At 33.9% G+C, this 15018-nt stretch overlaps 2 protein-coding genes across 6 annotated transcripts in view; one reads left to right on the top strand and one right to left on the bottom strand.

Annotated features, from left to right (window-relative positions):
* The window catches only part of LOC118735879 (voltage-dependent calcium channel subunit alpha-2/delta-3), a 27765-nt gene extending 21515 nt beyond the window's left edge, over positions 1–6250 (top strand). The window contains exons 11-14 of the mRNA XM_036465887.1: positions 2343–2585; positions 2678–2771; positions 2852–3273; positions 5073–6250. Coding sequence (XP_036321780.1) covers positions 2343–2585; positions 2678–2771; positions 2852–3273; positions 5073–5180 — 867 coding nt within the window. The 3' untranslated portion in view covers positions 5181–6250. The remainder of the gene's footprint in view (positions 1–2342; positions 2586–2677; positions 2772–2851; positions 3274–5072) is intronic.
* A 2939-nt stretch (positions 6251–9189) lies between these two features.
* Positions 9190–14130, bottom strand: LOC118735884 (calcium uptake protein 1 homolog, mitochondrial). 5 transcript variants are annotated; one of them, XM_036465896.1, is made up of 10 exons: positions 13950–14130; positions 13613–13884; positions 13359–13539; positions 12320–12482; positions 12150–12187; positions 10976–11090; positions 10748–10908; positions 10418–10426; positions 9645–10104; positions 9190–9568 (listed from the first exon to the last, which is right to left on the bottom strand). In XM_036465896.1, exons 2-10 carry the CDS (start codon positions 13873–13875, stop codon positions 9414–9416), a joined length of 1545 nt encoding a protein of 514 aa, XP_036321789.1. In that variant the 5' UTR covers positions 13876–13884; positions 13950–14130; the 3' UTR covers positions 9190–9413. The 5 variants fall into 5 exon arrangements, with proteins under 5 accessions (XP_036321789.1, XP_036321790.1, XP_036321793.1 ...); XM_036465897.1 differs by lacking the exon at positions 12320–12482 and adding an exon at positions 12795–12954 and having other exon boundaries at positions 13950–14118; XM_036465900.1 differs by lacking the exon at positions 13950–14130 and adding an exon at positions 12795–12954 and having other exon boundaries at positions 13613–13843.
* Positions 14131–15018: the final 888 nt, after the last annotated feature.

Raw genomic sequence — 15018 nt, 5'->3', positions numbered from 1 at the left:
ACCAATTTCTTCCAAACTTGGCACAGCAAACTAAGTGGCCGAAAATTTAAAAAATCGGACAATAACCACGGACACATCCCATATAACGGTAATTTAAAGAAATACAAAATCTTCGATAAATCAGTAATTATTGAAGCTAATGTATTCAAAATTGATGCTTGCAACAATTCTTTACCAAGAAATACGTTTATGGTAAAATTTTGAAAAATGGGCGTGGCACCGCCCACTTATGATCACATATGTATATGTATATCGGTAACCGTTCTACCAATTTGTACCAAACTCGGTATTTTTATTGTGCTGGCCACATAAAAGCAAAACGTTGAAAATTATTGAAATCGGACTAAAATTGAGGCCGCTTTTCATATAACGGTAAATTTCAGAAATGCTTGAAACGTCAATATTTCGAAATTTAAGGACGCTAATTTACGCTTACCATCTAGCGATAGCTTTCGGAAAGGTGAAAAAACATATATTTAATACTTGCGCCGGGTATTTAATGTTCGGCTCCACCCGAACATAGACTTTCTTACTTGTTTTGTTGAGGTTTGTTAAGTAAAGGAGTTTTATACACTCACCGAAAGAATTATAAAGTCCAAATTAAAGCTTCGTTAACAACACTGTTTTCGTAGAAGATAACGTCAGTCTCTGGCTACATTGTCAAATGATCAATCTATTTTTTATAGCGGTACTACACGTCATAAATGTGCTTGTATTTATGTATTTATTCTGAGCCAAGGGACCATTTGTTGTTCAGTGAGAAATATATTTATATGTATAAAGCCATATATGTAATACTTCTATATTGGCAATAAGCTAACATCTCAATGTGTAAGCATTCCGAAATCAAATCGAGACAGTCTAGTACCGTTTTTGTCAATGTATTGTGTACTTGAGTGCCGTTTTTGTATATGTGTTGTGTACATGTTTATTTATAAACGTATGTGTTCCTTTTCTTTCGTACCTGTTTATTGATATATCTGTACTGTAGTGTTTTCGGACGGTACTAGCTCTTACTGCCAATAAGTCTTCAAAGACTTTTATTTTGAGACTTTTGTTATAAAAGTCGTTTCATAGCTATTATGAGTGCGCAAAAATTGTCAAAGTCTTAAAGGATCATTTCGGGATTTGTTCGGGCCCATTTCGGGATTTGTTCGGGGCAGTTGGAACTAGTCCCCAGCTGGGTTCCAATCTAGTCCCCGACTGGGCCCAAACTACACACCAACTAGTACCAAACTGTTTCCGAACTTATCCCCAAGTAGTCGCGAACTGGCCCCCAATTAGCCCCGAACTAATGCCGAAATGGTCCTGAACAAGCCCCGTGTTTTAAGACTTAAAACAATTTTTTCTCACTCATAATAATTATGAAACGACTTTTATAATATGATTCACAAAATAAAAGTCTTTGAAGACCTAAAAATATTTATCTCTCTGATAATTATTATGAAAGGACTTTTATAATTTAAGTCTTTCAATAATAATTATAGATGACTCGCAAAATGTTTATCTTAATATAATTATTATTGATTGACTTTTATTCTTTTCTCTTACAATAGTTATGTCTCTGGTTCAGAATCATTCTTCGCTCTGAAGTTTTTTTTATGCGTCTTTTTTTTGCATCTAAATTTTCAACTTTTGAATCAGAGTTTGCAGAAGTTTCAGTTTTGAAGAGGTGTAAGTTTTAAGTTACTAAAAAATCGCGTTGATTTTTGGCAATTTTCTTCACGCTTTTTCTTACATAAATACATGTACGTTCTACAATTTTTTTGTATGGAAAAATGTGTGTAGTACATTGAGGAAAAAAGTTATCAAAAATCAACGCATTTTTTTTTACGAATTTCACCACTGTAGTATAAACACATCATGTGTTGAGAGAAACATATTAAGGGCCGGTTGTTCACTGTCTGGTTATTACTACCTCACAGGTAAACATCATTATCGACGATTTCGACATCATGCATATAACATGTGATCGATAAAGCAGTCGTTGTATTTAACCGGAGCTTCTACCTCTGATTTGTTTTAACCAGACATTGAACAAGCGGCCCTTAATTGACAAACATAACCTCTTTTCTCGGTGCAGTTTTATTTAACGTAAAGACAAAAGAATTACATAGACCTTTAACTGAGAGTTAGTTGTTGCATAAATAATAATATTTTTGTGAATAGTCCTAATAACGTGATTTATAAAACTAGGCGTGTAGCCTCCCGTTCAATCACCTTCAAATATATCCGCAATATGTTTGGCCCGAAGGTTTAGAAGAGCATAGTATGTATATTTATTATAAAAACGAACAGAAATATTGAAAATAAGTATCTACAGAGATTTGCTTCTTTTGCAGTGCAATGGCTGCATCAAAACCTGTTCGAGTGACGAAATCGAGTGCTATGTCATAGACAATAATGCTTACATTGTAATCGCACAAAATGTCAATCATACTGGCAAATTTTTTGGCGAATATCAAGGTGATGTCATGACAGCAATGGTGGAAAAGAACTTTTTCCAAGCGATTAATGTTTACGACTATCAGGCATTGTGTCGCGAGGAGGTTGATGATGCCAGCGATGCGCAATCGCTGTTACATGTAAGTTTAAATACATATACATACCTATGTAAAATAGAAATACTTTGAGACGAAAACTTAAAAAATATTTTCTTATCATCGCACTCGTACAGCCAATGAGACTGCTTAGTTTAGGCTGGCGCTGGTTGGTAGCACAACTCTTCTGGCAGTATGCGCGCATCAAGTGGTGGGTGGAAGCGGCACCATGTGAGTAGCTAATACTTTATAATACTTTATACATGGTAAACCGACGCTCACAATGAACAATTTCCTTCCGCTTTTTTCAGTCTTAGAGTACTCCGACGAAATCGACGATGACTATGAAGCCGTCCCAGACGCATTTTCACGTCAGCCACAAAAACAAAAAGATGTCAGCGACGATGGCAAGCTGTTATTTGAGAAGAAAAAACCCGAACCAGTATATACACCGTGCGACACGCGCTCAACACTCTATGTATTACAATCGAATTCGCTTGAAGATATTAACGACCATATAAAAGTGCCATATTCACGTCCGTTTTACTTAAAGAAAATACCGAATACCAATCTTTTGTTGGTGGTGGTAAATGTTTTGATGCCATCGAAGGGAATGCGTCTGAGCACGGAACCCGAACGTCTCGAATATGATATAGAGTTTCCATGCTACAAATTGAATATGAGCTTCTATGAGCGAAGACGTTTAGAAGAATGCTTTACGCAACACCCAGAGGTGAGTTGTTGGTTAAGTTTAGAGAGAAAGCAAATAGCTTTATTCAGGCTATTATTTTATTAAATTAAAATAATTTGCTGTAAGCCTAATCAAAGCTTGCGCATGTATGTACTCGCCGGGACTGTGCAAATCAATACGAAAGTTCTATAGTATACACAGAGAAAAATATGACCTATGGAAGGATTGGAAGAGTGTCTCTACGAAAAGTGTCTAGGCCAAAGGTTCCCAAACTTTTTTCCTTTTTTCACTTTAAACATTTTACTGGTTTCGGTGGAGCTCTTGCTGCTGCATTTCTACCATATTCTCAAACGTCGTCAAAAAATGAAAAGATTTAAATGGAAATTTGGGTTGCGGATGAGATCGAATCCTAAATTCGTAGTAAACAAAAAAAATATATATATATATAAAAAATATATAGAAAAATATATAAAAAATATTAAAAAAATATAAAAATATATAAAAAATATAACAAATATATAAAAAAAATTAAAAATAAAAAGACAAAAAATATTAAAAAATATATATAAAAAATATAAAAAATAAATAAAGAAATATAAAAAAAATAAAAAAAAATTTAAAAATAGATAGAAAAATATAAAGAAATATAAAAATATAAATAAAATATATAATAAATTTAAAAAAAATGTTAATATATAAAAAATATTTAATATCATTAAAAAAATATAAAAGATAACGCTGTTGTGAACACCCCAAGAGAATCGATTTAGAGACAGAACGCTCTTATGTGAGGAGTAATATTTTGAGTGGCATGGGAACGTGAGGTAAATATTGAGGCGAAAAAACTGAGTTGTACTAAAGATAAACTTAGTTAAGAAGACGAAAGAGCTGAGTTGCATTAAAGATAAACTTAGTTCCGCAGTGACGAATTTTTGCCGAACTCTGCCTTAGAATACAATACTCAAAAAAATTAAAGGAGGTTTTTAAAAAAAATCATAAGAAAGCTAAATAAACAGGCTATCTGATACAAATTGCGGCCTAACTGTACAAATTTTTTTTCACGCCCATGGACCAAAAAAAAATTCCAAACTAATTTGTTTGGGTTATCTGTAAAGATTGCCTGGGAACCTTAGCCCCTAAAACTTTTCAGACAAGAAATCTGAAAGTTAGAATCTTAAAGCTTTAAAATCTTTTTTATCAATTTTCTAAAGACCATAATTTTTCACCGAAATACAGCCTTTCGAAAATCGCCGAAAAAATCGCAATTTGTTTGGCTCCCTTAATTTCAATCAAATAAATTTTTTGGACCCCCACTTGCAACTGTTCCCCCCCTCCCCCTTTTTTAAGACAACGGATACCCCCGTCCAGTCTCCTGTAGAACCCTGGGGGGTCGATACATATGTTCATATGTATTTAATGAAAGAATGCTTTATTGATTTTTTTTATAATGTCCTTCTCGATACAAGAAAAATGGGAGGAAGCTATCAATTCGTCGGAATATATTTTCATGTATATTACCGGATAATTTCGTTTACATCCGATCATATGATCATATAGAAACTAACAGTACCCCTAAATTTGTATATGAGCAATGAAGTCAGTTGTGTTTTCCTTTAAAAATAACTTGTATTCGGTCGTTTTTTTTTCTCTGTGTAGTGAAACAAATTTTTAATATATTGACAAAATGTTACATTGCTGCTGTGCGTGCTCGGCAATTTCGATGCATCTCATAGCTGTCAAAAATTTGCTATCAAGAGCACTTTACTATCAATTTGCACAAGCCCTCATTCATTTTTTTATATTTCAAATTTCTTTCATTTTATCTTTTTACTTTTTCACAGGAGGAACTGTACACATATTGTGGCGACGCGGCAGCCCTACGTTCGGACTTTGTAAATTTATTGATAACCATATTTATATTTTTAATAACGCGCTATTTACGCACTTAAATGTTTGTAAACATTTTTTTTTTTTTTTAACTATCGAGCGGATGTACTTATTGTAAATAAAAATATTTTTTAAAACTATAGCTAAAAAAAAAAATGAAAAGACCGCGAAAAAATAAGAAGATGAGTAATATTATGTCGTACATCATTTAGCACAATCCTCTTTACTGTATTGACTACATAGAAATGCTCCTAGCGTTCTCTCTTATGTGACATATACCATGTAGACTTAAAACAGAAACGCCAAAAAATGTACTAGAAAAAAAATAATAATTGAAACAAAAACACTTGTCCCTTGTACTTATGTATTGTATGTACTATTAACATAGGACTAAATATTTGCAACCGAAGTTAACTTCATCTTCTGCTTTCCGACGATAATCAAGTTTTTAACAGACAACCACAAATTTTTTAAGCAATCATTTTCGAAAACCCCGGTACACATACATACATATGTATGCAAAATATTTAAAAAAGAAAAATTACACATACTGACACTCCCACTTAAAATGTACGTATAATAAAATTTACATATGTAGATTTGTATTTTTCCTGCGAATTTTTGTAAACTCTGCAGTAAACTTTGTAAAAAAAAAAACGACAAAACAATTCTTTTGAGACAATGTAAACGTATTTGCCAAAACCAAATAAGTAAAATAAAAAAAAATGTATGTATGTATATTAAAAAGAAAACTATTTGGTTAAATTTTGATAGAATTTTATAAAAGTTATTTACCCCCTAGTCGAATTCGTTGTTTAATTAGGCTTAGCCTTCAAGTTAACAGCAAAATCAAAAAAAAAACAAAAACTGGTAAAAGCATATTAGTTCAAAGGAGTAGGTAAATGAGAAGTAAAGGATACGAAGGATAGTTAACGAGAGATAATACAACTTTGTTATCGTTAATTTATAGCCTAAATATGCATACATACATATGTACATATAAGTGTGTATCACTACATGCATATGAATGTATTTTTATTTGTTAATGTACAATACTTATTTATGCGTTTTTATAGTAAAAAAATTACTCCTAACAATAATATATAGTTTATGTATAGAGAAATTTGTTTACATTCAAAAAAAAAAAAAAAAAAAAAAAAAAAAACTTCCATTTAAAAAAAAAATTTTTTAAATAAAAAAAAAAAAAAAAAAAACATAAAGAAACCTGCCTGTTTGTAACAATATTTTTTACGATACTCGAGGCGCAAAGCAACCTTAAAGGCGGTGAGAATTGTAAAGGAAATTGTGTGTGACACAGGGTTACCAAGAAACTATAAATCAGTAAAGTAGTTTCAGTAAAGTTTTCGTCGGTTTTCTTTATCGACCAAAATGTTTCGCAATGATTATTCATTCTTATTAAATAAAATGTACGCCTGGGCTTTTTATCTAATATTTAGGTGACTCAAAAATTTTTCAACTCACTAAAAATATTATACCCAACAGTGACGGAGAATTCAGGAAAAATTGTTTCTTTGAATAAACAAATTGACTTGACCTTTCAAATGACCTTCAAGGGTAGGGGGTTTTCAATTTTTTTCTCTTTTTTGAACTGAAAATAGTATGCAGTGAACTTTTTAAAAATATCTAACCACACATTTTTGTTGCTCTTGCGTCAAGGAATCCATTTCCAGGGTCGTAGGAACCGACAAACGGATTTTATTTTTTGTTTATGTCAAAAAAGGTAAAGAAAAGGACAAACAATCAAAATTTCTTAAGGTCATTTCAAAGGTTAAGGTAAATTTTTTTATCCAACGAAACTATTTTTCCTTAATTCTCCAACTCAAAAGCCTTAAATGCTGTTGAAATTTTTCGCAAGCTGTTCTCGGAGATATTAGAATTATCACGAAAAAAGTTCAATCTCCACACTGTGCGCCCCCGACTACGACATTCTTCGTGTTTTTTCGAGCTGTCTATGTACAAGTTAAAGAACGCATCTGGAAATGTCCCTTAAAATTTGAGTAGTTCCATATTACTTTGATCGCCAGTTCTATTCTGCAATTACTCTCTAGGTTGATGATTCCGTTATGTTATTTTGATGAAGTTCGGTCAGAGGTAAATAATACCATGTTCTGACCGACAACGAAAACACTTTGAAAACGAGTTTTGGGATTGTGCGCTGAAGGCTGCTCACACCGGCTGTTAGTCTTTTCGTTGGCATTTCTCACATCTTTTGATTACAGTTTTGCTACACAAAAACAAAACCAAAATACTTTGCCTTCATTTTTTTTCATTTACAACCTTCTACTTTCATTCTTATTTTATTTTGACCAGCCAATTAACAATAAATCCGAAATGGCATATTAAAGATGCTAAAATATGACTTCCACTTCGATAAATAATCGAAAAAACTAGTCAAGACGCCGATTGGAATGAGTGGAACGTAAGTTTTCATGTAGTTTGCAGCGAAAACTGGTTTTCGTTTGACAAATTTTACATGGACGAAAACACAAGTTTTAGGTCGAAAACCAGTTCTAGCAACGAAAACTTGTTTTCGATGTCGGTCAGAACATGGTATAAGACCTGGGCGCTTCATTTTCCGAGATAGTATTACTTTTCCTTTTCATCAACCGGTTCCACCAAACACCTAGCGCATCACACCATATGTACGTTATTACAAGTCGTTGGCATACCAGTGAAGCTTTTGTGGATCTAGATGTTTGTATCGGCGTGTTTCATCTATAATGTAAAATGCGGGTTATTTACTTTTGAAAACAAATACGATCAGCCCGAAGTTCAATGGATGTCTTTAAAATTTAGTGTCTAAATGCAACTGGCTACCAGGGAATTATTTTTACTACAACCTACAAACTAGCATAGCAGCATCACATTTCCACTGCAATTCTCAACCAAGTTACGCACAAATTTACATGAAAGGCTAATAAAAATGTTTTCTTCCGTCTTTTTTTTTTTTTAATCTTTAAACTTAATGAACTTTCTATGGTTACTAAGCTTTTGAGAAATTGATAGTACATTTTTTTACTTAATTTTGTAAACTGTATGAATATAACAAGCACTTGTTTCGAGCAGAGCCTTATTAAAATGTATGTAAGGCATTAGATTACAAAGGACTGCATAACGCTAAGCGTTATAGGGTTACACTCTCGCAGCAACATGTCGTCCTTCAAAATTTCAATGAAACAACAAAACTAAATCCAAAAACAAAAAACTAACTGAGAAGGGAGAGAATTATGAATTAATTCAACAGATTGCCTTTAAATTTAAATGTAAATTTTAAAAATCGTAATTTATATTTATATGAATTTCTTACGATCATTAAGCGTTGTAAAATGAGAAATATTTATTTAAAAACAAAATAAGTACGTAATTATATTAGAAAGAGAGAGAGAGAGATATAATTGAATAAATTTGCGAAGAAATGAAGATCAAAAAACTTATTTCACCAACACTGTTAACTACTTAGTAATGCAAGTGAGCATAAATACTTGAAATAAAATGTATGCAAAAAATTCAAAAAAAAAAACTTTCTTTTAAAAAAAAACAACTTACATATAATGTGTGTATGTAAACAGAATACATAAATTTGTAAACCAATAATAAGTGCTACTTTATTTTTTAATTTGTAAGCGAAACTAAATGAAATGGAGAATATAATCTGTTGGTTGGCAAAGTTGACAGCAGAAGCCACTATAGGCAGATTAAAGCGTTTTTAATTATAAAACAAATAAACACTAATAAAAGAAAACTTGTTTTTTTTTAATTTTCAAAAAGATTTGCTAGAGAAGCGGGTCAAGCAAGGACGGCAACTGATTTTTCTCAATTATTTTTCTTTAAAGTAATGATTTTATTTTTAACTTTCGGTCACGGTTGGTTGGAGAAATTTTACGATTCTATGCATTTTTCCTTAAATTCTTTGCTACGAGAAGAGGATTCTGCCTTAGGGCTTCAAGCGGTTCACTTACTAAGATTTTGTGGAGGATAATAAAAAAAAATACTTTATTTCTTCGTGGGTCTTGCATCTACAACAGTTTGCGTGTTAAAAAGCATTAAAAAAAAAAACGGACACATTTTAACGCGTAGAACATTTTTATTAAATTAAATAAAAAATAAATTGTAATGCTTAATAAATAGTAACAAAAACCAACAAGAACTGGCAGCTAAATTCGAGGGGAAGAAAAAGCGCCTGAAAGCTATACAAAGTTTATCCAAAATTGTGGTATTTTCTGGAAAACGCAGTCGTAGCATAATTTGCCAAATCACCAAAAAAAGTGTTTGCCTTAAAGATCCAGAAGCACTGGCTTTGTTTCCTTGGCACATTTTAACATTGAGCGCATCATTTTGATAAAGCCTGTATCCTTCGACTTTTCCAAGCCACGTTGCAAGCGATTCTTCATGACTGCTACAAATTCGCGGTTACTCAGTTGGTTGTCGTCTACATTAATGAAATTTAAAGAGAAAATTAGATAAGTAATACATACTTTAAATTGTAATTTCCAGTTTGTACTCACTGTCTTCGTCGAAAATGGTGAAAACCACATCAATTACGTGATCCCTTAGATCCACCATAGCTACAGTTTTGGCAACATGTTTCAGTGTTGCCTGATCAATGGACGCTCCCGCAATGTGATAGAACGTCAAGGCGGTGTCCACATCATTAATATTACTTAGAAAGTGAAAAAAATCTAGGTAATCCGCTTTGGAGATACCCAAAGCATTGTCTTTGAATTTACGCTTGACGCGCTTCAATTTACGCGACTTCTTTTTATGGGAGTATCCAGCATAGGCGACCAAAAGCTCAGCGAAATCAACCTCAGTGATGAGACCCTCGCTATTCGGATGTTTGCGCTCAAATTCGAGCGTTAAAATCTCACGCTGCAGCTGCGTTTGGAAGTGTATAAACTTTTGTATTGTCAACTTTTGATCCAAGTTCGGACCGAAGAAATAGTGGGTTAGAGCGGAGTTAACACCCTGTTAGGCGGGAGAAAATAATATTTTTTTTTTGCTGTTAGAATAACAAAAGTTTTCGCGCCAAATCTAAAAACCGAGTATGTATTTGCTTAGCTGATTTGATTAATGATTTTGGCGATGCAAATATGGTACAAAAGTGACATGACACCAAAGCAAAATGTAAGTTAAGCGAGATTAAAATAAGGAGTGTGATTGTGAGCTTGATACAAAATATCAGACGTAAGCGTGAATAAATATAGACATTGTGAGCGGAAAAGAAATGGTGATTTGCAAAATAATTAAAGAACAGTATACAGTTTGCCTGAGTATATACCTTCATGGGCTTTGTATTTATTAGGTAGAGGTAAATTAGTTGGTGAATTTTGTGATTAAGACATTTGGTAGTGATGTGGGTGGCATTAGACGGTATTTACAAAAGACATAAGAAAGAGCAAAGATACAGAAAATATATATTTGACATATAGTAGATTCAACAGTAAAAGGCATGGTTGATACGCATGTACATATGTACATATAATCAATAACATAATCGTATGTATCTTTATAAACGAACATGTAGCACACAAACCTAGCAGAAGTATATACATATATAAAACGTAAAGGAATTTAAAGTGCTCGAATAAAGTATCAATGCTCAACTTACCTTGAACGTATTGCCTGTGGCCGCATGATCACGATGTCTACTACCAATAGTCGATTGTTGGCGCACCAAATCAGCTACCATTTCAAATTCTTCGCTATCCACATCGCCGTCACCATTCAGATCGAACATTTGAAAGGCGATTTCAAAATGACGACGAGAGGCTGAAATTCGGAAATGAAAATTATTATTAGTTGGGATTTCCGATTGAGAGCAGAACGCTACACTCACTTGAAAGCACAGTCAGCAAGAATATATAGTCGGAGAAAGTAATTAAACCGTATGAGCCCAATTTATAGAATATACTGTCCTTGTCCAAATGCAACTTCAGACACTCAGCCACGTCCTGGCGTGAAAAAAAAAAAATATATATATATATATATGTGAATATTAGTTAAATCTAATTACAACCGAAACATACAATTCTCAAACATGTCAAAAAATCTTTAACAGCCACGACTTATTTTCTTAATTTCGATTTTCAACAGCAAAGGGAGCAAATTGTAGGGGCGTATAAGCACAAACGCGCGCAGACATGAGTACACGCATTGCATCGTTTTTTTTTTTTTTTTTTTGATAAAAAAAGTGCATTTAGTGTTAAAAGCATTGGATTAGTGCAAAAACATTTAGTTTTTATAAACAGTATTTGCTAATTTGATTTTTTTTGTTTTTGTTTTTTAACAATAATTTTATCACACAAGCCCAATTATACGAGCAGGTCTCTTATACGCGAAAAAAATTGTGCAACATGCAAAAAAATGCTTGTAATTTTTTGTGTAACGGCAAATAAAACTTATTTGTTAAAAGGAGGGGTAGAATTATCATTCATTTGTTCATTCACATATGCTGCAACGAGTATTAAATAATTCGTTTTCTTTTCTTTTATTTAGTAATGTGCTTGTCAAAGGGTTTTTAAAAAAATACCTCGCCTGCAACCTGTATGTAGAGAGCATGTTTTGGGTGTGGTGGGGAGAAAAAAGGAAATTGTGATATTAGAAAGAGGACAGAAATGTAAGGCAGTGTGTTTTCGCAAAATAATGCAGTAAATAATTTTAGAATAGTTTTTACAACATATGGAAGTCACGTGAGTATTTATTATAATTTAGGATTCTCCTATTTTAGATGGAGCGGGGAATATATTGTTTGTAAATAAGGAAAAGATAAGTTAGCTTAATTTGATTTTGCTTTTTTTATTTCATTTCAATTTTATTATTACATTATATTTTATTTTTTATTTTAATATTATTTTGATTGGGTTATTGGGTTTTTTTATTAAATTTTTTTGTTTAATTTTAATTTTTTTTGCTTTATTTTAATTTCATTGTTTCATAATTTTATCTATTCTCTAATTCGTTTTTTATACATAATTTATTTTTGGTTTTTTTTCTATTGTAAATTTTCATACCTTAGGATCATAGCGCCGATACTGGTCCAGTCCCAAGCCTAAAATAAAAATCAGTTATTATTACCAACTCTCAGTTAATGTACTAAAACAAAATTGTGAAATTTTGTCTCACATTATTCAAATTATCCTTAAAAATGTTATCATAATCTCAGTTTTAATAACCAACATACCCTCTGGCTGTTTCATGCCTGGCGTCATGCTAGTTAGAAAATCTTGCGGTGTCATAAAAATCTCATAGCGATCATCTGTTGTTGGCACTTGTATAGTGGCAAAGTAACGAAAAACCTTGTCAGGTGTAGAAAATTGACGTATACGATTTTCGTATTCGATAATCTAGCCAGACATGAAATGAGGAATATTATTTATGCCCGCAAAAGCTTAGCAGTGTGTTAAACACATTTATCAATTTGGAACTTCAGGGAAAGGATTATCAAAGTATAGAGCACAGAAAAAAAGCAAGAAATAGTCGGAAACAAGTATTTACAACAAATTTAGAAATCAAAAAAACGAGTGCGGTGCACAATAAAATAAACAAAATGTACATCTTACAGAGGTTCGAATATTTTAAGTTTTCCTGCATTATTTACGCCTAGCTACCGCATTATATCAAACATAATTGTTCATTCAACGCTTTTGGAAACATACCCTCTGGCTGTATAAGACCAGGATAAATTGAACGCAGAAAGTCATCAGGAGTCATGCACACTTCCGAAACTGTAGGTGTGGTAAGACGCACTGTGGCGAAATAGCGAAAGATTTTGTCCGGTGTTGAATAGGCACGTAGACGGTTTTCATATTCGATAATCTTCATTTTAGGTCAGGGTTTTCCAATCAGTTTTTTTTTTTTTTGTTTTTGTGTATTCATGTCGTGCACATGTATGGTGATTTTCATGGACATAAATTGTGCATGTATGGTAATTTTATGGATAACAAAAAGGTTCATAACAATTCAAACACAGGTACATAGGTAACATGAAAATAAAAGAAAAGTAATAAAAATTAATCAGAGAAATTAGGGAAAAGTCTGCAAAGAAAATACAAAGTAATAAAATAAGAATACTACTGTGAAAATGATTGCGGCAGGTGCTAGAAGAGAAAACAATTCTTTCAACAACTACAATAGTGAATATATTTACAACGTAATTCAAAGAAAAATAAAAAGTATGTATAAAGTGTTCAATCTTCTTACCAAGGCGCCTTGCTTCTTACCTTCCTTTCGCGGAAACCCATTTTATCTTTCTGCTCACGCTTTGGCTTAGCCAAATCAGGTTCGGAGCACTTACTGGACACTTTATCGTTATCCCAGTTTTCTTCTGGGGTTTCTTTAGTAGGAATATCTTTCTCTTTAGGTGCATCTGCGTCTACTTTGGGCATGATAGCACGCTTTATTCTAAAAGTTTAGAGAATTATATATAATTGTCAGTTAAAGTCTAAATCTTATATATGTAGGTGGTTAAACATACTTCTTCCAGTCCAAAATCGTTATAATAAATAAAGTGCTAACAAAGGCGTGGAAGTATTTTGTTAGCCGAGGAGTTGGCTCTTCTTTGTGGCCAAACTTTTTATAGCACCGCACTCCGCACGCATTATTGGACGCAACTGGAAGCGTTGGCTGGACTAACAGTCCGCTGCACTGGCCACCACCAAGCAAAAGAGGTTTCAGCAGAAGTTGCTGTACTGTATTTCGCCTCCCCAAAGCGGCTCCACATTGACGCAGCAAGGACATGGTACGTACCTTAATAGAACGAAAGGAATTTTAATTTATTTATTTCGCATTTATAAAAAGTTTTGTGCTCGCACTTTTGTTCACTATAATGGAATTTATTTGATATATTGACTTTTATGGCACAATTTAATTATTTTCGCTTCCAGAAGATAGTATTTGCACAAACTCCTGCTTCTGCCAGAATATGCCATTAACAATGAACTTATCAGCTGCTTGAAATTAGTGATGAAGAAAAAAGTTTCTGTAACCGGATAATATTTAACCACATTTGCTGTGGTATCCAGGGGTGTCGCTACCTCAGTCTCATGATCCAATTACACAAGATCTGACAAGATGAAGCAAAAGAAACATGCAATTTTCTGGCATTCCCACGACAGCCGGTTCTACGTACCGGAATGACTCGGGTTTTACCCGACCAAGGGCTGTTGTTTCGGCGATCTAGCCCCGTTTAGGCCGGCGAAATCCATCAAACGTTGCTCGGTTCTAGGGCTACACCTTCTCCGTACTCTTCTGCTCAGGGCTGGCATAGAGTCAAACCCAGGGCCAGATATCTACACCTGCTGCGTATGCCAGAGACGACTGCATACAAACTCCACCTCGATCAGGTGCAATGCCTGTGACGGGTGGAGTCACCTCCGTAACTGCTCGGGCCTACGTACGTACCGGCAATGGTCCACGTGGCCCCATACTGTGCGAACCGGATCGCCTCCACGGCAAACCACCACCCACCTGGGCAGCACACAATCAACACACCCACACCCCAACACAACACAACAATAGACACACAAACAAACACAATAGCACCCACACACCGCCGTCGGCAACTCCTAGTCCCTCCGACAATCTGCTCTGTTTGTCAGTCCAGAATATACCGTAACGTGACATCAGTCAAGTGCCACTCTTTCCTGGACTAGTGCCACTTTGGGCGTGCTCAGGACTTCGCAACACACGAGATTGGACGAGTGACTATGTCGGCACCGCGACGCCGCCAACCACCACCACAAGGCAGCACCCCCCCGAAGCGCGTAAACTTATAAGATTATCTGTTTGATTAAGTTATCGGTTTAGATGAATACCACTATTGTTTATAGTTGCGATCCCGAACGAGTCCGGACTAGTCAGAAATGGTCAGAATCAGTCAGA

Source organism: Rhagoletis pomonella, unplaced genomic scaffold (genome assembly GCF_013731165.1).
Source record: "Rhagoletis pomonella isolate Grant_MI unplaced genomic scaffold, Rhpom_1.0 Rhpom_scaffold_00003, whole genome shotgun sequence".
Taxonomy (NCBI): domain Eukaryota; kingdom Metazoa; phylum Arthropoda; class Insecta; order Diptera; family Tephritidae; genus Rhagoletis; species Rhagoletis pomonella.
This window is presented reverse-complemented; position numbering and strand designations above follow the sequence as displayed.